This window comes from Carcharhinus amblyrhynchos, chromosome 8, assembly GCF_965287045.1.
Source record: "Carcharhinus amblyrhynchos chromosome 8, sCarAmb.v2.hapA, whole genome shotgun sequence".
Lineage (NCBI taxonomy): Eukaryota > Metazoa > Chordata > Chondrichthyes > Carcharhiniformes > Carcharhinidae > Carcharhinus > Carcharhinus amblyrhynchos.
Window position 1 is genome coordinate 48,324,276 of NC_137331.1, and position 24,248 is coordinate 48,348,523.

At 41.4% G+C, this 24,248-nt stretch overlaps 1 protein-coding gene across 14 annotated transcripts in view; it reads left to right on the forward strand.

Moving 5' to 3' along the window:
• LOC145346583 (band 4.1-like protein 3) overlaps positions 1-24,248 on the forward strand; it is a 191,912-nt gene that overhangs the window by 73,799 nt on the left and 93,865 nt on the right. For all 14 annotated transcript variants that reach the window (XM_080194034.1, XM_080194026.1, XM_080194021.1 and 11 more), the window contains exons 4-5: positions 12,750-12,854; positions 22,670-22,712. In XM_080194034.1, coding sequence (XP_080050160.1) covers positions 12,750-12,854; positions 22,670-22,712 — 148 coding nt within the window. The remainder of the gene's footprint in view (positions 1-12,749; positions 12,855-22,669; positions 22,713-24,248) is intronic.

The following is a 24,248-nucleotide window of genomic DNA, read 5'->3' on the forward strand; positions in this document are numbered from 1 at the left end:
ACTTATCTGGAAATTGAGAGAGTCAAGAGAAAACAAGTTCTGTGTAAAGGAATGGATGACTGAGTGTTGGTGTTTTGTTATATATTGTGAATACCATGTACACGCTGAAATGAAATGCATTTGGAAATGATGCTTCATTCCTTGAGGGTGGAAGTGTTGCAAAAATCATATTTTTCAAAATTATGGGTGCAATCATTGCAGCCCACCGCACCAGTCAATCATTGGGGCGAGCCACTTGAATGAGAAGTTGGGATTGGTGATATGGTTCACAATAGTGTCCAGTGCCTCTGTCAGTTTCTGTGCAAGTTTCTAGATACTGTAGTCTTACCTGGCATGAATGGCAGCATCAGGGATGTTTGTATCAGTCCCAGCTGATGGAGAGGTATTAAGACCCATCACCACATCCAAGAATGATAGCCACTTGTTTCTGAGTGCGTAAGGCCTGCATTTTTTTTGGTGTTAGCAGTGTCCTGGCTAATAACAGCAGGAATATCCTCCTAGGTGGGCACTCCAACCCAGAACCCAGCACAAACATCATGGCTGGAATATATTTCTTGGTGCCCTCCTCTTGATGAATGCTTCTGTGACTTTTCCAGCCAGCCCAAACAAATGCCTGCGCCTCAGAGGGAGGGGAACAATGGCTTGTGTGGTTTGAAAGTGGAGCCTGTAGGAGCACTCCTGCTTCTACTTCCATGTTCAGGTAAGTATATTTTAAACAGTGGTTGGGTGCAGTCTACAGCAATCCCTTTTAAGGAACACATGTTGGGCTGCATGTTTCTGAAAACAGCTGATGCGCTATTTCAGAAGGGATCTGAAACCTGCATGGGGTCCCTTATTTAAATGTGAGAAAGAGTATATAATATCTGTTTCAGTTGACGTTTGGGATGCCTTTTCTTTTTTGCTTTAATATGACAGATGGTGCATTTCAGGCTCATATCAAGTATGTGCTTCCCTCCTGCCATACTGGAGGCTTAAGCACCTGTTTAGCACCCAAGGAACAGAAGTGTGCCATTCAGTTTTGAGGCACATGTTTTCCTTTACTGTCATTGCTGCCTTACTCAAAAGGTTTGACTTTAACCGCGCCAGCCATCTACTCTTCCACTGTAATGTTTTCTAGGCTTTTCCAATTGTATTTTCATTAGCACTCTCCTAGCAACTAACATGCCTGCTAGTACCAAGCTTGTTGATCTATTTAAAAACAGAAAAGAAAGTGTCAGCATTACAATAACAGTGGATTGATGTATTCAATGGTTAACGTGGTACTTTGTTTTTGTGAATCATTAAGGCAAAAGAGGTGCTTGATCTGGCAGGTTTTACTGCATTGTGACTAATCATAGTATTAGGATTAACAGATGTCTGTTTGTGCACACCAGATGAGTTCTAGCAGTGTTGTACAAAAGGACAAATTTGAGCTTAGCACATTACATTTACCAACTTCAAGTTTGCTAGCGAGAGTGCATTATACTTATTTTGAATTTTCATAATTGTATAAGAACAACCTGATTTTGTCCCCCCCACCGCCAAATTTCTCCATTTTAAATTTGCATCCTGATTATAGAAAATTGCTACCCATTTGCATTGCAGTTTTCAAAGTAAGTAACCGTGTTATCTGAAACTAATGTGGCTGCAGACTTTACAGTGATGGCTTGCTCTCCTCTGCAACCTTGGCAGCAGATCAGTGAAACTCCACAAGAAATAGGGTTCGCAGCTATTCTTTACTTTCTAAACTCCGCTGTCTTTCCAACTCTTTTCCTCTAAGGTCACCCTTAAAACACAACATTTCAATTAACGTTTTTGTCACCTTCCTAATAACTCCTGCTTTGGCCCACCATCCATTTTGTCAGAATTGTATATCTTCGAACATTTAAAGGCCATAAGACCTAAGGGCAGAAGTAGGCCATTCAGCCCATCAAGCCTGCTCCACCATTCAATGAGATCACAACTAATTTCATAATCCTTAACTCCACTTTCTTGTCTTATCCTAATAACCCTTGATTCCCTTCCTGATTAAAAATCTGTCAATCTCAGCCTTGAATGTTTTTAGCCACCCAACCTCTACAGCCCTTTGCAGTAAAGAATTCTGCAGATTCGTTACTGTCTGATGGGAGAAATTCCTCCTCATCTCTGTCTTAAATGGGTGACCCCCTTTTGAGATTATGCGTTCTTGTCCTGGGCTCTCCCACAGTGGGCCACCCACTCCAGAACTCGTGGATCAAAATGTCTTACTGAAATTGAAATCAGTGAGAGGCTAGGGGAAAATGTTCCCCTGGTTGGAACCATATCTAGCACTAAGAAAAGTGATTGTGGTTGTTGGAGGCCAATTTTTGCTCCGGAACATTGATGCATGAGTTCCTCAGACTCGGCTATCTTCACCTGCTGCTTCAATGACAGTCCCCCCTGTCATTTGATTGGAAGTGGGGATGTTCGTTGTATGCAGTGTTAAGTACTAATTGCAACTCCTCAGATACTGAAATGGTTTGTGGTCAGCCTTGCAACAAGACCTGGAAAACATACAGACGTAGGCCTGGTAAGTGGTAGGTAACATTTTACCCACAAGTGCTAGCCAATGACTATCCCCAAGAAATGAGAATCTTTCTCTTTCTCCCTGTTGTTCAATGTTAATATTTTTGCATCACCCTCCATAAACACCCTAGGATTATCATTGGCCAGAAATGTAACTGAACCAGGCATACATACATACAGTATATATGTGGCTACAAAAGCAGGCCAGAAGCTAGGAATTCTTGAGGCAAGTAACTCACCACCTGATTCTCCAAAGCTTGTCCAGTACCTGCAAGTCTTACATAGGTGAATGCACCTTCAGCAACACTCAAGAAGCTTGACACTATCCAGATCAGAGCAGTCCCCTTGATCACCCTATCTACCACGTTACACATTCACTTCCTCCAGCATTTGCACACACTGGCGGTGCACTGCAGCAACTTGCCAGAGCTCCTTTGACAGCATCTTCCAAAGTCATGTACTACCTAGAATAATAAGTAAGAAGTCTCACAACACCAGGTTAAAGTCCACCAGATTTATTTGGTAGCATGAGCTTTTGGAGCGTTGCCCCTTCATCATCCACCTAATCGCTTATTACACCTACCCCAATTCAATGCCAGCATCTCCACATCATAGAATAATGAGGGAAGCCAACAGGTGGAAACACTGTCAGTTGCATGTTTCCCTCCAAGTCACAAACCATGCTGACTTGGAATTGTATTAGCATTCCTTCATTGTTGCTAGCTCAAATCCTGGAACTTTCTCTGGAACAGCACTGTGGGCTCACCTGCACCAGATGGTCTGCATTGGTTCAAAAAGGCAGCTCTTCACTGTTTCTTGAGAACAGTTATGGGCCCTGCCAGTGACTCTAGCATTGCATGATCAGACAAAAAGTTTCTCTCCATATCAATGTCATAGAAATTTTGAAATATATATTCCTTACACTAGTCTTGTCTTAAATCTAATCAGTGGTTAATATTATAGTAATTAACACATGAATAAATTGTTTTAATTGTGAGTGGAACACTGTACATTCTGGATGAAGTCTGTTAGAAGTGATAATTTGAAAATCTTCTGAATGCAAACCTAACAGACAAATCATCGATTTTAATGGGATTAGTTATGCTTTGAAATCCAAACCTAGAAAATCTTCTGTCTGTATTTCTGAAGACTGCATTTGTGTCACCTTTGTAAGTGTTACAGAAATTTATTTGTGCAATAAGTCCCACTAATGTCGAATGGAATGTAAACAAAGCATTTTGCATAACAGATCTAGAAAATGGATACAGGCCTCCTATTGAATACTCAACAAGAATTTTGCAAGAAGCATTGAAGTACATGATAGTTTTATAATATGAATTCTGCTGTGGATTAGATCAATTATTCCAAATTGCAGTGAATGTAATGAACCTGTGGCTGGCATTTAATGAACTACATTAAATTTAATTTGAGAAGCTTGATGAATTATTCATTTAAAAATCATCAAGTAAAGGTCGTGTTTGCTGGAGATGTACTAGGTTTGAAATTACTAGTATAATTATTGAAATTGATAGCTCATATTTCAGATGATGTCTCATGACTCCATGTTGATAATTTTCAAGTCCTTAAACTCTTCCACCACACCTTTTTATTGTTGCATCAGTTTGGTTCTATTTCTTAACTTGATGTACAAGCTAGATTTGAAGAAATTAGCTGAATACATAGTCGTTACTTGTGAACAGAATTAGAGAGTTATAAATAGAAGAAAAGGCCAATGTGCCCAACAAACCTGTGGAGTGTTTTGACCAAACAATCTGCTGACCTGCCTGTTCATCCTGTCCCTCTTTACCTTGCCATTCCTGTAAGAGATTTGAAATAGGGAGCTGTATAAAATGGTAAGTGTAAAATATTGAAGGATGCAAAAAAGCCTTGGATTTGAAACTAAAATTACAAAATTGGGCCAGGTTAAAAAACCGATTTCGGTTAATCTTAGCCTCTTGCTCTCACTGTCCCATCACAGTTATTTGTATGTGTGCACTCAGCTGTGCTTCCTTCCATTTTAAAGTTAATTGAAATAGAAATGCATATAAACACCAGAGTCAGAAATGTGGCTGCATTATGCTCATTTTTTAACATATTTGTACTCCTGAATGTAGAGCACTTCTTTTCCTGTCCCCTTAATCTGCTGTCAGACACTTCCCAATCTATTTCTTTCCCCTTTCTGAGTCTGACGCTTCAAACTCGTGTAGGATTTTCTGCAATGGCAGCAGCTGTCTGATTTTCTCTTGTACTTTGTCGCTGAGCTACAGACATTAAAATGAAGCCTGAAGTCTAATATTGTTTGCATTGAAAGCCTCAACATTTAGGCACTATGATGGTTTCCCACAGCCAAAAAAGGCATGCTTGAGTTTCTAGTCTTGGCGTTCTCAGCTCATCAATAGTGAATGGCAGGATATGGGTAATGGATGGGCCTGCACTCGGAAATCCTCCAGGCATGCAAATAATTTTTTTTGCAGCAAAGCGCTGTGCAGGTACATCTGTTATGACACAGTGCCTCTCAGATGTGTCTGCTGGACACTAAGGAAGCAAAATGTGGGTCAGTGTATTCTCTTTTGTCCTTGGGCCAGATGCTTGTGAAGCATGAAAACCTTTATTTTAGGCATAACCTTTAACGTACAATCTATTAAATTTAAGTTGGGATGTGCAACACAACCTGCCCACGGGGCACCACATGCAATGTATCTTTCCAACTCTATTGATTCAGCCCTCGAGTCAGGTTCACTGGTAAGTGGTTACCATCTGAGGTCCCAGGATACAGTTAGCACTGATGCAGCTTGTCTACCAATCCCCTCTCACAGCATAGCTTTCCAGAATTCCTTTGCATTTGACTAGTTAATACCACCAGGTTCTATGACACAAACTTTAAGCTCTTTGACATCTGTTCACAGCACTACTTAAGATTCATTCTCTTTTAGCTTGTGCAGTTCTTTTGTGCTAGCTGAGGAGTGGCCTATGACTGTCTATTCTTGCGCTCACACATCTTTGCCTTGGAGAGCAAAACCTCAGGATGGTAACAGCAACCCTGCGGTTTTGACCATGATCACCACCACTACATGCTGGATCTCCCAGGGCCCGCTGAAGTGCTCAAATAATCTCCAACATGATGGGTGAAGAATGTTGAGGCCATGAAGCTGGCCACTGTTGGTCCAGGCACCTGTGGCCAGGAAGAGCTCATCATCCTGACAACATTTTGTTCAGGACCACTGACCCCTGGCTTGCTAATGGTCAATAGACTGTTGTCAGCCTATTGTGGTCAACTCCAGGGGTATGACTGGAGTCCAGCTCGGAGTGAACTCACTGAGTGGGAATGCGATCTTGGTTCATCATAGACCAATTTGAACAAATAAAGCCTGTTCCCTTTGCAAAGAACCAATGTCCTTTGCTACATCACTCAAAATATAGAAAGTTTATTTACATTGTGCTTTGTTTATTTTTGGCTTATTAATTGTGTATTTCATGTTTAGCAGAGATGAAAATCTTGAGTTGGGAACTCATTTGCTATCACATACATTTTAATAGGAAAATTTCTTTGATGTATGTAGTCTTGACTGATGTGGTTTCCAAGAATGTATCTACCGCTTAAAGTGGGATATTCTAGTACTCCAAATGAAATCTAACCTGAACTTGCTGTTGTACAACACACACTATTTTTAGCTTTCTTGAAATGAAAGCTTAAGTTCTTTTTTTCAAACTTTTAATTTTTTTTGGACCTGTTGTTATGACTGTGTGAGGAGAGGTGAAGGTTTATTTACCCTTGGTTCATTGCAACAAAGGTTTCTAAAAATTTATTTTTCCTGTAGATACCTTTTAAAACCACATGCATTTACTTTAATAAGGAGTCAATCAAACAGGTTTTCCTGAGTCAAAGAGCAAGTTGCTTAGTTGCTAAACCTGAGAAAAGACACACTGAGACACATGCACAAAGTCCACATAAAAGTTTAAAACAAATACTGTTAAGCCCTTTGATTGTCCTTGTGGCATAGATTGTTGAACGTTGTAGCTGCTTGAAGTTGACTGGTTTCCTGTAAAATCTTTGGATTTGAATTAAAGTTCAGATAATTGCACCTTGCTGGAATCAACTTTAGCTTCTTTCAGCAGTGCTTCCAGATGACTTTGACTTTCTGTCTGGGCAAAACCAGTTCTTAAACCTCCTGTTTGCATACTTTAAAAAAATTTTGATTAACATGTCTTGCAGTCATTGTTGATGAACTACTCATCATGTTTTTGATTTCTCATCTCAAACTTTGGACACATTTTAAGATTGTTGATATCACAGGAAATGGGGTTATTTCTTCCTTCACAGGGAGTTTTGAATTTTAGTTGAATACCTGTCTCGGTTGCTTTGACAGAATTACAGTTAAAGTTCAGCCCTTTGTATTTTGATGTCCTCTTCAAGAGTCCCTTACGGAAGTGGACTTTTTCACCCCTCCATTTGAAATTCCATGAGCAGTAACACATCAGGGCATGTCTGCAGTGCAATCACAACAGGAGTTTTCCAGAGAAGAGGTCCACTTAAGCCAGACATCAGGTGACTGATGGCAGTGATCTTTGGTCAGTGTCTTGTGTTTTTTTTAGAAACAGATCCTTTTTAAGCCATTTGATCTATTTTTGGTTAGTTGGTGAAGTTGTAGGTAGATCTGAGTTATAATTTCCTACTTGCATGATATAATCTGTTAACTTTGAGATTTCTGTACATGAAACCACTGAGATCTCTGATCTTTCCTATTCCTAGCTAATCACTATTTAGACAACACTGCAGTGCATCTTTCATGGGTCCAGAATGAATGGCCTCACACTTCCACTCATTGAACTCCATGCAGTAGTTATAACTCACCTGTTTAATCTATCAATGACCTTTTCTGCTTCCTCTATGCTGTTTACTGTACGATCTCATGTGGTGTTATCAGTAAACCTGGATATTGGTATTACTGTATCATAAGAACATAAGAAATAGGAGCAGGAGTAGGCCATCTAGCCCTTCGAGCCTGCCCCGCCATTCAATAAGATCATGGCTGATCTGTCATGGCTCAGTTCCACTTTCCCGCCCTCTCCCCATAACCCTTAATCCCCTCTCTTATCAAAAACCCATCCACCCGCGTCTTAAAAATATTTAGCGAGGCAGCCTCCACCACTTCAACAGGCAGAGAATTCCAGAGATTCAGCACCCTTTGAGTGAAGAAGTTCTTCCTCAACTCCGTTCTAAACCACCCCCCCCCCCCTTTATCTTGAGGCTGTGCCCCCTAGTCCTACTGTCCTTTCTGAGCGGGAAGAGTCTCTCCACCTCTATCCTATCCATCCCATTCATCATCTTATACGTCTCAATGAGATCTCCCCTCATCCTTCTAAACTCTAACGAGTACAAGCCTAGTTTATTCAGCCTCTTCTCATAGCTCAACCCCTTCAACTCCGGCATCAGCCTAGTAAACCTCCTCTGCACTCCCTCCAAGGCCAAAATATCCTTGTGCAAGTACGGCGCCCAAAACTGCACACAGTACTCCAGCTGCGGCCTCACCAATGCCCTATACAGCCGCAGCAAGACCTCCCTACTTTTATATTCAATCCCCTTCGCTATGAAGGCCAGCGTCCCATTCACCTTCCTGACCACCTGCTGCACCTGCAGGCTGGGTTTTTGCGACTCATGCACAAGGACCCCGAGGTCACTCTGCACCGTCGCCTGCTGCAGTTTTTCACCACGTAAGTAATAATCCTTCCTACCATTATTCCTACCAAAGTGGACAACTTCACACTTGCCAACATTAAATTCCATTTGCCAGTTCCTGGCCCATTCGCCCAGCCTATCTAGACCCTTCTGCAGACTCTCCACACCCTCCACGCAATTTGTCGTTCCACCAATCTTGGTGTCATCAGCAAATTTCGACACCATACATTCGGTTCTCTCCTCCAGATCATCTGTATAAATGGTAAATAGCTGAGGCCCCAACACTGACCCCTAGGGCACTCCACTAGTCACCAACCGCCAATCCGAATAGCACCCATTGACCCCCACTCTCTGCCTCCTATTTGACAACCAATCCTCTATCCACGCTAACACCCTACCCCCAACTCCATGTCCCCTGACCTTCTGCAATAACCTCTTGTGAGGTACCTTGTCAAACGCCTTCTGAAAATCCAGAAAGACCACATCCACCGGCTCTCCTCTATCCACCGCCCTAGACACATCCTCATAGAACTCCAGTAAATTCGTCAGACGCGACTTCCCCTTAACGAAACCGTGCTGCGTCTGCTCTATCAAGCAATTCCCCTCAAGATGCCTCGCTATTTCCTCCTTGATGACGGATTCTGACATTTTACTTACAACAGACGTTAAACTAACCGGCCTATAATTCCCCGCCTTTTGCCTGCCACCCTTCTTCAACAACGGCGTAACATTAGCCGTTTTCCAATCTTCTGGCACTTCCCCGGAATCCAGCGACGTTTGGAAAATAACCACCAAGGCATCCACTATCACCTCCGCCATTTCTTTCAGAACCCTCGGATGCATTCCATCCGGTCCTGGGGACTTGTCCACAATCAGTCCCTCCAGTCTGTCAAGCACCGCCTCTCTAGTAACAGTAATGTCATTGAGACCCTCCAGTCCTACCACCTTTCTATCTCTAACACCCGGCAAATTATTCACGTCCTCCTCCGTGAAGACCGAAACAAAAAAGTTATTCAAGACCTCAGCCATTTCCCCATCCCCTACCACTAAGTCCCCCTTCTCATCCTCTAAGGGTCCAACGTTCACCCTAGCCAGCCTCTTCCTTTTTATATATTTATAAAAACTCTTGCTATCCTTTTTTATATTAAGCGTTAGCCCAGCTTCATAGTTTCTCCTACCCTTCTTTATCAACGTCTTTGTCAATCTTTGTTGACATTTAAACCTCTCCCAATCCTCTTCTCGCCCACTACTCTTAGCTACTCTAAACGCCTCTGCTTTTAATTTAACACTTTCCTTCACCTCCTTCGTTATCCACGGCTTATTACCTCTCCTCCTGCGGTCCTTTTTGACCATTGGAATAAATTTCTGCTGAGCACCAAGAAAGATCTCCTTAAAGATCCTCCACTGCTCCTCAGCAGACCTACCTTCCAACGCGCTCCCCCAGTCCACATTTGCCAATTCTTCTCTCATCCTACCGTACTCCCCTCTGTTCAAACAAGGGACCCGTGTCCGGGAACCCACTTTCTCCTCCTCCATCTGCACCAGAAACTCCACCATACAATGATCACTCTCCCCAAGAGGATCCTTCACCACAAGGTCCCTAATTCTACCCGCCTCATTACATAACACCAGATCCAAGATAGCTCGCTCCCTCGTCGGCTCCAACACATACTGTTCAAGGAAACTATCCCGGCAGCATTCCAAGAACTCCTCCTCGAGCCCACCGCGTCCAACATGGGTCGACCAATCAATATGCAGATTGAAATCCCCCATAATTACTGCCGTCCTGTTCCTGCACGCCGCACTTATTTGTGCGTTAACAGCCCGCCCCACCTCCAGATCATTATTCGGGGGCCTATAGACTACACCCACCAACGTCTTCCTCCCTTTGCTGTTCCTAATCTCCACCCACAACGATTCCACTTTATGCTCTTTGGTTCCAATATCATCCCTTGCTACCACCCTAATGCTATCCTTAATCAGCAAAGCTACGCTCCCCCCTTGTTCCTCCCACCTATCCTTCCTAAACACTTGATACCCCTGGACATTCAGCTCCCAGTCCCTGTCACCTTGCAGCCACGTCTCTAATGGCCACCAGATCATATCCATTTGTGCTGATCTGCGCCACCAGCTCATCCACTTTATTCCGAATGCTTCGTGCATTCAGATAAAGTGCCTCCATCCCAGCCTTCACTATCCAATCATTTATAAATACATTACAGATCCCTGGACGACACATCCTGTCGATTTGAGAAAATACCTGGAGTTTAGGAGAATGAGAGATCAGGTTGAGGTGTATAAGATAAGGGGGATTGACAAAGTAGACATGAAGATGATGTTTCCTCTTGTGGGACAGTCTTGAACAAGAGGTTGTAGTTTTAAGAAAAGGGCTGGCAGAATTAAAATAGGAATTGCTTCCCTCAAAGGGTCGTGAGTCTGTGGAATTTACTATCCCAGAGCATGGTGGACGCTGGAACGCTGAGTTAACTTAAGGAAGAAGTGGGCAGATTTTTAATTTGTAAGGGTTTGAAGGGCTGTGGTGAACGGGCAAGAAAGTGGAGTTGAGACTGAGATGAGATCAGCCATGATCATATTAAATGGAAGAACAGGCGCAAGGAGCTAAATTGACTACTCCTGCTCCTAGTTCTTATGTACCTGTACTTATTTTATCCCTACACTTGTTTCCTATCTCCAAACCAATTCCATATCTGTCAATTTTGCACATTCTCGGAGTCTGTTGTGAAATGTATTAAACGCATTCTGGAGGTCCTAGCATAAATGTCCATTTGCCTCCCTCTTTAATTAATCTCAAAAATAATCCTTCACAAATCCATAGTGGCTGTTTCTGTTCAGCTCTCCAGGTGCTCAGAACAAGTGGAATAATCTTAAAAATAGAGCTCAGGTGGTTAGGAGTGACATGAGAAAGCAGATTTCACACCAAAGTTAATGGAAATCTGGGATTGTTCTCTTTTCAAAAAAAAACAAGCTAACATTCAACTTTCCAATTTACAGGAATAATCAAAATTTTTGAGATTGTTACTGACAGATAAAGGATCAAGGAATTTTGGGAAAAATTGCAAGTGAATGCAGTTCAGGTGCAGATTAACCATGATTTAAATGAATGGTGGAACAGAACAAAGGAGCTGAATGATCTACTCCAGTACTTATGCAGTTGATCTGTTTGAATGGGAATATGCCTATCATTTGAGACAATACCAAGCCTAATTAACTAAAGGAACACTCTCAATGTGATTATATTATGATCAGAGGTGGACTGGAGTTTCATTTTCAACAGAAAATGTGATGTGTTTGGTGGGATCATTCAAACGTGGCAGGTCAGTTAAGTCACAGAAAAATATTAAATCCTGTGGTTTCTTAAATTGTGCTGTTGATGTTTTTTTTAGTAAGGAATTGTAATCTCCTATATACATATATTTCACTTCTCTGACTAATGTAATGATGATGATTCTTGGAGGTCATTGAAGTATATTGAGAAAGAACCGTCAAGGGTAATTTGTAATTATGCAGGCACTCAGGTAGGAACTTGTTTTTGGTAAAAATGTGCGAGAGGCAATAGTTCGTCAATTTTACGTTGGCTTCAGTGAAAAGTGATATCAGGCATTGTGTAAAGCAAGCTGTTGATTCACTACTGCCTGATTCTGCATTTTTGCTAAACACCGTTTATTTCCATCTTAAGCGTTTGATTCCATGTTTTTAATTGAAGTAAGAATTGCTTTTGGAGATGACAATCAGTGGGTAATGTACCCAAGAATTACAATAGGGCCACCCTGACTGAGCTGCTCAAGTGTACAAGTGTGACCTTGGAGTTGACTCTTCCTCTGACCATATTGCATTCAAAGAAGGAAATTGCCCATTGCTTGGTACTTCCCAGTGATTGCAGTAAGCACTATACAAACTCAATGAAAAGGCACGTGGATTGAAAATTCAGTAGTGTAGATGAATTGTACCTATACTCCAATATTCTTTGTACCTTACACTATTGCTCCAAAGTTCAGTGCTGTTGCTCTATTTTCATTTACAAAGCACTTTTGGAAGAAAAAACCTCAAATTTATTTTGACCAGTATCGTTTTAAGAGTTTGCTATTAGCAGTTAGCAGATAATATATTCTTTGTTTTGGTTTCCAGTGAAGTTATTGACATAAGTTGTTGAATTATCAGGCAAGTGTAACAGTCGTTACTCCATAACTGAGTTATAAAAATTAATTTAAGTGATTGGGTGTGTATAAAATAAACTGCTGAAGAAAAAGTTGCATTATTAATTTTTAATGTTGGTTAAATTTGACATCTTGTATTGTGGGGCAAGTGAGGGCTCGAGAATTTTCCATGCCTCCAGTGGGGTCTGCTTCAGCAAGTGGTTTCCTTTTCAAAGGAACAGCTTCGCAGATATTTGTGCATATAATTGAGTGTTTAGAAACAAAAAAAAATGACTCTTGCAACAGTTTTTGTGATGGAAAGATATGAACTTCAAGATCTATTTGAGTTTCATGCTAATTGGTGTCCTTACGCTGAGAAATCTCTCTTTTGGCAGAAACGTGCAAAGGGACAAGTTCTCTTTGACAAAGTCTGTGGGCAGCTCAACCTTCTGGAAAAAGATTACTTTGGTTTGACATTTCGGGACTCTGAAAATCAAAAGGTAAGTTAGAAAGTTGAATGTTAGATTGGTTCAGTTATGCCTGTGAACAGGGAAAATGAGTTTATTTCTTGCTGAGCCAATGCTGATACTGCTGCTTTGAACTGTGTTTTCCTTTTGATTTTACTGGAAGATGAATTAAAACCAGGAAATTTGCTTAATTGTTGTGCCAATTTATTTTTGCAGAAATATGGGCCTGATGATACTTGATTTAAAGAGGGGGAATCTTATTGAAACTTACAGATACTGAAAGACCTGGATAGAGTGGATGTGGAGGAGATGTTTCCATTAGTAGGAGAAATTAGGATCTGAGAGCACAGCCTCCAGATAAAAGGATGCCCCTTTAGAACTGAGTTGAGGAGGACTTTCTTCAGCCAGCAGGTGGTGAATCTGTGGAATTCATTGCCACAGAAGGTTGTGGGAGCCAAGTCATTGAGTGTATTTAAGACAGAAGTAGAATAGTTCTTGTTTTGAAAGGGGATCAGAAGTTACAGGGAGTAGGTGAGAGAATGGGGTTGAGAAACCTATCATCCATGATTGAATGGCAGAACAGGCTTGATGGACTGAATGGCCTAATTCTGCTCCTTTCTCTAATGGTTTTATGCTCAACTTGAATTAGTGTGAACTTTTTTTTGGGTGCAAGTTACTTGGACTCGATATGAGAGGACGTCAGTTAGGTGGCTTCTCATACACTGCAGTATAACTACATCCAGGTGACAAATGAAGTTTAAAATATTCCTCGGTAATTATTTGGACTGGTTAGCAGCCTAGACTTCATTCTTAATGTTAGCTCAGATGTGACTGCTTAGTTAGAAAAGGGAAGCATGTTAGCTCAGAAAATAAATCAGGATATAAAAAAGGCATATAAAAGAGGCAATATTACAATAATCATGGGGATTTCAATTGTAAGGTGGACTGGGAAAATGAAGTAGGTAGTGGACCCCAAGAAAAGGAATTTGTGGAATGTCTAAGGGATGGTTTTCTTTGAGCAGCTTGTGACAGAACCTACAATATGGTAGAATTTACCATGCAGTTTGAGAGGGAGAAGCTGAAATCAGATGTAACGGTATTACAGTTACATAAAAGTAACTATAAAGACATGAGGGAGAAGCTGGCCAGAGATGATTGGAAAGGGATCCCAGCAGGGAAGACAGTGGAACAGCAATGGCAGGAGATTTTGGAGAATATTCAGGAGGCACAACAGAATTTCATCCCAAGGAGGAGGAAACATGCTAAAGGGAGGACAAGGCATCTATGGCTGACGAGGAAAGCATATAAAGCGGCATGGATTAGTGGGAGGCGAGAGGATTGGGAAGCCTTTAAAAGTGAGCAGAGGACAACTAAATAAGCAGTAACGGGGGAGAAGATAAGAACATAAGAAGTAGGAGCAGGAGTAGGCCATCTAGCCCTTCGAGCCTACCCCACCATTCAATAAGATCATGGCTGATCTGAAGTGGATCAGTTCCACTTTTCCGCTTTCTCCCCATAACCCTTAATTCCCTTGTCTATCAGAAACCTATCTACCCGTGTCTTAAATATATTTAACAAGGTAGCCTCCACCACATCAATGGGCAGAGAATTCCAGAGATTCACCACCCTTTGAGTGAAGAAGTTCCTCCTCAACTCCGTTCTAAACTGCGCCTCCCTTACCTTGAGGCTGTGCCCTCTAGTCCTACTGTCCTTTCTGAGCGGGAAGAATCTCTCTACCTCTACCCTATCCATCCCCTTCATTATCTTATACGTCTCTATAAGATCCCCCCTCATCCTTCTGAACTCCAACGAGTACAGACCCAGCCTATTTAGTCTCTCTTCATAGTCCAACCCCCTCATCTCTGGTATCAGCCTAGTGAACCTCCTCTGCACTCCCTCCAAGGCCAAAATATCCTTGTGCAAGTGCGGCGACCAAAACTGCACACAGTACTCCAGCTGCAGCCTCACCAGTGCCCTGTACAGTCGCAGCAGGACCTCCTTGCTTTTATATTCTATCCCCCTCGCTATAAAGGCCAGCATTCCATTTGCCTCCTTGATCACCTGCTGCACCTGCAGACTGAGTTTTAGCGACTTGTGCACAAGGACCCCCAGGTCCCTCTGCACTGTAGCATGCTGCAGCTTTTTGCCCTTTAAATAGTAATCCCTCCTACTATTATTCCTGCCAAAGTGGATAACCTCACACTTGCTAACATTATACTCCATCTGCCAGGTCCTCACCCAATCGCTCAGCCTATCTAGATCTCTCTGCAGACTTTCCACACCCTCAGCACAATTTGCTTTTCCACTCATCTTTGTGTCATCAGCAAATTTTGACACACTACACTCAGCCCCCTCCTCCAGATCATCTATATAAATGGTAAATAGCTGAGGCCCCAGCACTGATCCCTGCGGCATTCTACTAGTCACCAACCGCCAATCAGAATAGCACCCATTGATACCAACTCTCTGCCTCCTATTAGACAGCCAATCCTCTATCCACGCTAACACCTCACCCCCAACTCCATGCCCCCTAACCTTCTGAAGCAACCTTTTGTGCGGCACCTTATCAAACGCCTTCTGAAAATTGAGAAACACCACATCTACCGGTTCCCCTCTGTCTACCACACTAGTCACATCCTCATAGAATTCCAATAAATTTGAGAAGATGAAATATGAGTGTAAGCTAGCTAGTACCATGAGATAGAAAGACCTTTCTTTCAATATATAAAAGGTAGGAGAGGTAAAAATAGACATTGGACTATGGAAAATGAGGTTGGAGAAGTAATAATAGGAAACAAAACAATGGTAGAGGAACTGAATAATTACTTCAGTCTTCACAGTGGAAGACACCAGTGCCAGAGTTCCAGTAACTTGCACCCAAAAAAACAGTTCATACTAATTCAGGTTGTATATAAAACCATTAGAGAAAGGAACAGAATTAGACCAGTCAATCCATCAAGCCTGTTGCGCCATTCAGTCATGGATGATAAGTTTCTCAACCCCATTCTCCCACCTTTTCCCTGTAACCTCTGATCCCCTTTCAAAACAAGAGCTCCAGAGACACAAGTGTGTGTAGTGGCCATCACTAAGGAGAAGGTTCTGGGGAAACTGAAAGGCCTGCAGGTGGATAAATCAAATGGACCTTGGATTACACCTTGGGGTTCTAAAAGAGATAGCTGAGGAAATTGTGGAGGCATTGGTGGTGATCTTTCAGGAATCACTGGAGGCAGGGAGGTGCTAGAGGACTGGAAAGTAACAAATGTAATACCGCTGTTTAAAAAAGGAGGCAGCAGATGGGAAATTATAGGCCGGTTAGCCTGACTTTAGCATTGGCAAGATTTTACAGTCCATTATTAAAGATCAGATCAGAGTACCTGGAAATGCATGATAAAGTAGGACTGAGTCAGTACAGCTTTCTCAAGGGGAGGTCATGTCTGACAAATCTGTTAGTTCTTTGAGGAGGTACCAAGGAAGTTAGATAAAGGAGAACCAATGGATGTGATTTATTTAGATTTCCAAAAGGCCTTTGACAAGGTGCCACATGGGAGACTGTTAAATAAGTTAAGAGACCATGGTGTTATGGGTAAGATCCTGGCATGGATAGAGGATTGGCTGACTGGCAAAAGGCAGAGTGTGTGGACAAAGAGGTCTTTTCTGGATGGCAGCCAGTGACTAGTAGTGTGTCTCAGGAATCAGTGCTGGGAGCACAACTTTTCACAATATACATTAACGATTTGGAGGAAGGAACTGAAGGCACTGTTGTTAAGTTTGTAGATGATATGTAGAGAGACAGGTAGTATTGAGGGAGCGGGGGGCTGAAGAAGGACTTGGACAGGTTAGGAGAGTGGGCAAAGAAGTGGCAGATGGAATACAATGTGGAAAAGTGAGAGGCTATGCATTTTGGAAGGAGGAATGAAGACATAGGTTATTTTCTAAATGGGAAAACGTTTAGGAAATTAGAAACACAAAGAGACTTGGGAGTCATTGTTCAAGATTCTCTTAAGGTTAACGTGCAGGTTCAGTCAGCAGTTAGGAAGGCAAATGCAATGTTAGCATTCATGTCGAGAGGGCTAGAATACAAGAACAGGGATGAACTTCTGACACTGTATAAGGCTTTGGTCAGACCCCACTTGGAGTATTGTGAGCAGTTTTGGGCCCATATCTAAGGAAGGATGTGCTGGTGTTGAAAAGGGTCCAGAGGAGGTTCACAAGAATGATCCCTGGAATGAAGAGCATGTTGTATGAGGAACAGTTGAGGACTCTACTCGTTGGAGTTTAGAAGGATGAGGGGGGATTTTATTGAAATTTACAGGATACTGTGAGGTCTGGATAGAGGGGATGTGGAAAGGATGTTTCCTCCAGTAGGAAAATCTAGAACCAGAGGGCACAACCTCAGGCTAAAGGGGCAACCCTTTAAAACGGATGAGGAGGAATTTCTTCAGCCAGTGAGTGGTGAACCTGTGGAACTCTTTGTCGCAGAAGGCTGTGGAACTTAGGTCATTGAGTGTCTTTAAGACTTTTGGTGGGACAATTGAGGAACAGTAGAGGACTTTCAAAGCGATCTTTCACAGTGCTCAGCAAAAGTATATACCAGTGATGAGGAATGACTTTCGAAAAAGAGATAATCAGCCATGGATATTTAAAGAAATAAAGGAGAATATCAAATTGAAAGAAAATGCATACAAAGTGGGAAACTAGAGGATTGGGAAGTCTTAAGGTCAACAAAAAAGCTATAAAGGAAAGTAAGGTGGATTATGAGAGTAACCTAGCTCAGAATATAAAAGCAGATAACAAACATTTCTACGAATGTATAAAACGAAAAAGAGTGGCTAAAGTAAACATTGGATGAATAGGTGGGTGTAATAAATGGAAATGAGAAAATGGCTGAGGCATTGAACAGATATTTTATGTTGGTCTTCACAGTGGAAGACACAAATAACATGTCAAACATTGATGACAGGCTATGGCACGGGAGGACCTAGAAACTACCACTGTCACGAAAAAGGCAGTGTTGGGCAAGCTGATGAGGATAAAGATATGAAAGTCTCCTGGTCCTGATGGAAAGCATCCCTGAGTGCTGAAAAAGATGTGGGAATGCTGGCGTTGGACTGGCGTAAACACAGTAAAAAGTCTGACAACACCAGGTTTTAGTCCAACCGATTTATTTGATAATACTCAAGCTTTCGAGGGGACTGCCTCTTCGTCAGGTGAATGGAGAGTTCTGGCCTTAGACAGAGCATATAAAGCACAGACAGTTTAGAGATTACTGATTAGAATGCGAATCCCAAGGCGGCCTTCATGACACACGACAGCTAACGACAACGGATGAATGAACGTCGCTCGACAATCACCAGGCAAGACTGTTCACTTCCTGTTGGCGAACACTTCAGTGGTCACGGGCATTCAGCCTCTGACCTTCGGGTAAGCATTCTCCAAGGCGGCCTTCATGACACACGACAGCGCAGAGTTGCTGAACAGAGACTGATAGCCAAGTTCCGCACACATGAGGACGGTCTCAACAGGGATCTTGGGTTCATGTCGCACTATCTGTAACCCCCGTGACTTGCCTGGGTTTGCAAAACCTCACTTACAGAGATGTGTATTGTCTCCAGACAGTACAGTAACCTGTGATCAGTGCTCCTTCCACTCACATTGTCGGCCACTTCAGGTCTTGAACAGCAGGTTAAGTGTAAGGATTCGCATTCTAATCAGTAATCTCTAAACTGTCTGTGCTTTATATGCTCTGTCTAAGGCCAGAACTCTCCATTCACCTGACGAAGAGGCAGTCCCCTCGAAAGCTTGTATTATCAAATAAATCGGTTGGACTAAAACCTGGTGTTGTCAGACTTTTTACTGAAAAAGATGGCAGGGGAAATAGCAAATGCACTAGTAGTGATTTACCAAAATTTGCTGGACTCTGGGGTGGCTCCCGCAGATTAGAAAACAGCAAATGTGACATCACTGTTTAAAACAGGAGGTAGTCAAAAGGCAGGTTAGTTTAACTTCGATAGTAGGGAAAATGCTTGAATCTATCATCAAGGAAGAAAGAGCGAGACATCTAGTTATAAATTGTCCCATTGGTAAGACGCAGCATTCATGAAGGGCAGGTCATTTTGACTAATTTGGTGGTATTCTTTGAGCACATACATGCACAGTGGACAATGGGGAACCTGTGGATCTGGTGTATCTGGATTTCCAGAAGGCATTTGACAAGGTGCTGCACCAGACACTGCTGCGGAAGATAAAGGTGCACAGTGTTATAAGTAATGTATTAGCATGGATTAGAGGATTGGTTAATTAACAGAAAGAAAAGAGTGGGGGGTAAATGGGTGTTTTTCTGGTTGGCGATCAGTGTTGGGACTGCAATTGTTTATGATTTACATGGGTGAGATGGAGTTGGGGACCAAGTGTCATGTGTCAAAATTCGCAGATGAAACTGAGATGAATGGCAGAGCAAAGTATGCAGAGGACGCTGAAAGTCTGTAAAGGGATGCAGATAGTCTACGTGAGTGGGTGAGGGCCTGGCAGATGGAGTACAATGTTGGTAAATGTGAGATCCTCCATTTTGGTAGGAATAACAGCAAAATGGATTATTATTTAAATGGTATAAAAATTGCAGCATGCTGCTGTGCAGAGGGACATGGGTGTCTTTCTGCAGGAATCTCAAGGAGTTGGTTTGCAGGTGCAGCAGGTAATAAAGAAGCCAAATGGAGTTTTGTCCTTCATTGCTAGAGGTATGGAGTTTAATAACAGCAAGGTTATATTGCAGCTGTGTAAGGTGCTGGTGAGGCCACACCTGGAGTACCGTGTACAGTTTTGGTCTCCTTACCTGAGAGAGGATATACCGGCACTGGAGGAGGTGCAGAGGAGATTCACTAGGTTGATTCCGGAGTTGATAAGATTGGCTTATGAGAAGAGACTGAGTAGACTGGGGCTATACTCATTGGAATTCAGAAGAATGAGGGGAAATCTTATAGAAACATTTAAGACTATAAAGGGAATAGATACAATAGAAGCAGGGAAGTTGTTTCCACTGGCACGTGAAACAAGAACTAGGGGGCATGGCCTCAAAATAAGGGGGTGCAGATTTAGGATTGAGTTGAGGAGGAACTTCTACACACAAAGGGTTGTGAATCTGTGGAATTCCTGCCTAGCGAAGCAGTTGAGGCTATCCCATTGAATGTTTTTAGGGCAAGGACAGATAAATTTTTGACTAGTGAAGGAATTTTGGGTTATTGTGTGTGAGCAGTCAAGTGGAGCTGAGCGCATGAAGTTATTGAATGGTGAGCAGGTTTGAGGGACCAGATGGCCTTCTCCTGTTCCTAGTTCTTATGGTCAGTTGTGATGGTTAGTTGGAAAAGGGAGGCTATCTTACATAATTAATGAACATAGAAAAGACAAAGAAAAAGCTAATATTTGTCTCAATCTAGGATCTTTAATGAAGGCACGTGCATGGAATGTCTTCCCAAATAAGAATCTGAAGTCCAGTGACTGACCAATTGAAAGAATTCCCTAATACCTGTTTGGATTAGAAAATGTTCACCTTCATTCCAGGAAAAAGAAGGATCTATGGTGCATTAGTATCTCTGTAAATGGTATACTAATTGTAGTACTGGCAGGAAGTCAACTAATCTTTCAATGTTGGTCCAAGTGTAGTTGTAATGTATTTATTTACTGCAGCATTTAGAGGTCACATTGGATTTGCAACCAGAGTAATTAAAGCAGAATGTCTTGAGTTTCATCAGTGTGAGGTAATCTAGCAGTGGCCAGCATTTCAGCTGATATAGGTTATGTTACAAGATCTTCAACACATAGAGTTCTGCAGCAATCTTAACACCTGGACAGTTGATAATGCATTCATTGGACCCTCTTGAAGAATTTTGGCTGAGGGTTGAAGTCAGAAGATATGACTGCCCACCTGTCTGCACTCTTGCATCAAGGGACTTTCAAAGGATGGGAAGTGGTGTACCAGAAAGTTATTTGCCATCTTGCACTTCATAGATACAGCAATTAAATTCCACTCTGGATAAATATCCATGTTTGACTTGCATTGTGATTATAGCCCAGCCCATTGACCCATGCAGTAGATAGGACTTCTGCTGAGCTCCTATCAACTGTTGTAAGTGACAATCACCAGTTCATTCAGTGGTCACTAATTCTTCAAGTTCAGTAATCTTAAAAGTAGGTTGAAGGACGGAGAAACCTAATGTAAGCTCCACACAGGGAATAAAGATCATTGCTTGCAGGAAATTGAAGTAGCAGAAGAAGGGTAGAAAGAAAGATAAAGAATGATAACTAAAGTCAGCGAGTTCGCAAGCGGTTATGCGAGCCAGAGAAATTAAGGGTTGAATAAAGGGTGGCTGCAGAAACCTAGGAAGGCTGGGGAAGGGGTGGCAGGGTGCGTATCACAGGTTGTTTGAAGTATAATGTCTTTGCAAACCTGCTCGAAAGGTGGTTATATGGCTTTGAACTAGTTAGGGGAGTAAAAGGGAGAATGATGTATCATTTAAATTGCTGCCTATAGCCTCAGTCATTTGTCAGTAAGATTTGGTTTGAATACCTATGTCTCCCAAACATCTTTTTTAAGATCCAGAAGTTAAATTATTAGGTGGAATTTCAATTGTAAAAAGTGTTTCATAAATATTAAATGAGTCGTTTTCAAAGGAAATTGAACAAAAATTCTTTCCTCTACGAGAAGAACATGTAATACCCATCTTGTAGTTTCCAGAATTTTCGAAGGAACATTTTTAGATATGTCTTCTGCTTAAATTAAGTTATGTTCCACTGCACTTGCAATATTATTTTTCACATGTTGTAGACTCATGTTTAGAGGTGCTTTTGAGAAATTAGTTGTTGGGTGGCTTGCATATCAGCATTCACTAATTTCTGTGCATACCATTCATTACTTGTGCCTATGCACAGCAGCTTCAGGTCATTAGGAGGGCAAAGCAGCTTGGTGCCCTTTACAGGAATTGTGAACAGGGCATCAACAGTGTCTCTTTAATTGGATTGAAAAAAGTTATATTGTACCATGCGGACTCTAAACATGAACTTAAAATACTTGGTGCAATGCCAATTAATGTACAGAAAGCGAAATAGAGAGAGAAAGAAGGATGTGATTAAAAGAGATGAGGGGTAATCCTTTCTTAAATTTAAAAGTTCACACTTAATCAAATTTTCAATGCCAGAGAGGTTGGTTGGCAGTAATTAAGACTTATCAAACTGTTAAAGTATTCAGTTATACTTGACTGTACAAATTTTAACCTTTTTATGAACTATTTAGTGGATAAATACAGCACATTCACACCCTTCTATGTATAATGTCTACTATATGCATGTCAAAATGTCTTGGTGAGTATCGTTAGTGCAAAGCTTCTGAAAGAGCAAGGCTACTTGGACAGCAACCTCTTGATTTCCTTGTTTATCAGTCCATGCATGGATGCCAGAAGTTACTCTGTGAACCAAAATCTGGACCAATAGTTTATGGCCAACCACATTGTCTCTATTTCAAATCCACGGGCTCTAAACTGAGATTATATTAATTTCCCATCAACTCAAATCTACTTGCTTTCCTTGCTATCCTTTCCCTTTAGATTCTATCTGATGGCACCTAAATCTTTCAATAATTACCTAATTTGGTCTCTTATTTGTCAACCTCACTCATGTCTTTCACAATTTGTCCTGACTTTTGGCATCGTTTCTCAGTAAAAGTAGTATTCTTTTCACTAACTGCGACTTGATTTTGGATAACCCTTAGTTAATTATCATCCTGCCCTAAACCAATTTACTTCATTTTGACATTCCATATTATATTTGTAAAGCTAAAGATATAAAATGTTGTATTTCAGAACTGGTTGGACCCAGCTAAGGAAATAAAAAAGCAAATCCGAAGTAAGTACATTTTACTAATGACTTGAAATTCAGTTCATATGTAATGATGTTTGAAAGGTAGCACATTGTAGGAGCTTTCTATTTATCTTTTTATGAGGATATTATTGCCGTTCACATTTTGTTGGCCCTTCCAACAATAAAGCATATGTTCCGGTGATTTTATATTTTTTCATTTTTCCAGTTAATGCTTTTGCTTCTGTAAAGGTTTATAGCATTCAAAAGGTCAGAAGCCCAGTATATTTTTATCTCTTACAAAATGTATATTCTTCTGTCTGCTTTATTGAAATTATGATTGCCATTTAATCCCAAGCCTAGTTATTGGGAAACTGCTCAAGCAGAAACGGATAGAATGGTGAATTACCATAATGATTGCGATGTCGTGAACCCACATGAGCATTACTCATATCGGCCTGCAAAGTAATTATGGAAAGGAAGAGAGAATACTTGGGAAATTAAACATGAAAGATATTGTGTATAATCAGAATTGTGATAACTTTTTTAAATTGCAAGTCCTTATTTTTAGTACAAGAAGAATTTTCAGGAAGTGGCATGGCAGTGACATCAAACAAGATGCCAGATTCTCTTTGTCCAATTGTGAGAACTTGTGTGACTCCTTTTTGCTTTCACTGTTGTCTCTTGTTTTGAAGATTTATACCACTCTCGCTCTATGTTCTTGTTTAAAAGTATTATGTTAATCAAATTTATACTGACATTCAATCTCCATACCAAATCCCTCTAAGAGTTGCTGATTCCAGCTCCACATTTGCTTTCACCTTAGCTTCACTGCAGTTGAAACTCTAATCAATGCCTGTTAGCAAGGCTTAACTTTTTTCAATGCTCTTGTTGCAGTCTCCCACAAATTCTAACTTATTTTACTGTACGCTGCATAAATCCTGTCTTTAGATGACCTGTACTGGTTCCCAGCTCTTCAAAACATTGCAAACTTTTCATGCTCGTTTGCATATCTTTTCATCATCAAATGCAACTCATCAGTTGCAACCTCCTGTATTCCTGTGTCTCTGTTCACTTCCTCTCATCTGACACTGATCTACTCTATCCCATTTCCTGCTGCATTGTTGCATTTACAAGAACTCAATCATTAGAATGGCAAGATCATACCAGTTAGCACAGTACAATTTTTTTTATATATAAAATAAAACTTTGATCGTACTTCCATAATGTTTTAGTCCTGGGAAGTTCCTGGTTTTCCTTATGGCTTCAATCCATGACTTCAGTTGGGATAATGCTGGGAAAACTACAGTTGCCCTTTGAGAGGGGGGAAAAATCAACTGTGATTCCTACTCCTGATCATTGTGCTGTGACGTTACATATGTTTACGTGTTGAGTGTGCAGAACAGTGATAGCCAAAGGTAACCTGCTATCAAAATGAGGCCAGCTGTGGTGTCCATTCTCACATATGAAGAACAGCTACTTGGCTGACTATCAATGGAATTCTTGGGGAATAGCTGTATCGGGAAGAGAATCAACAGCTGGCACACCCATAATATTGATAGTGCTGTGAAACAAATATGCAGA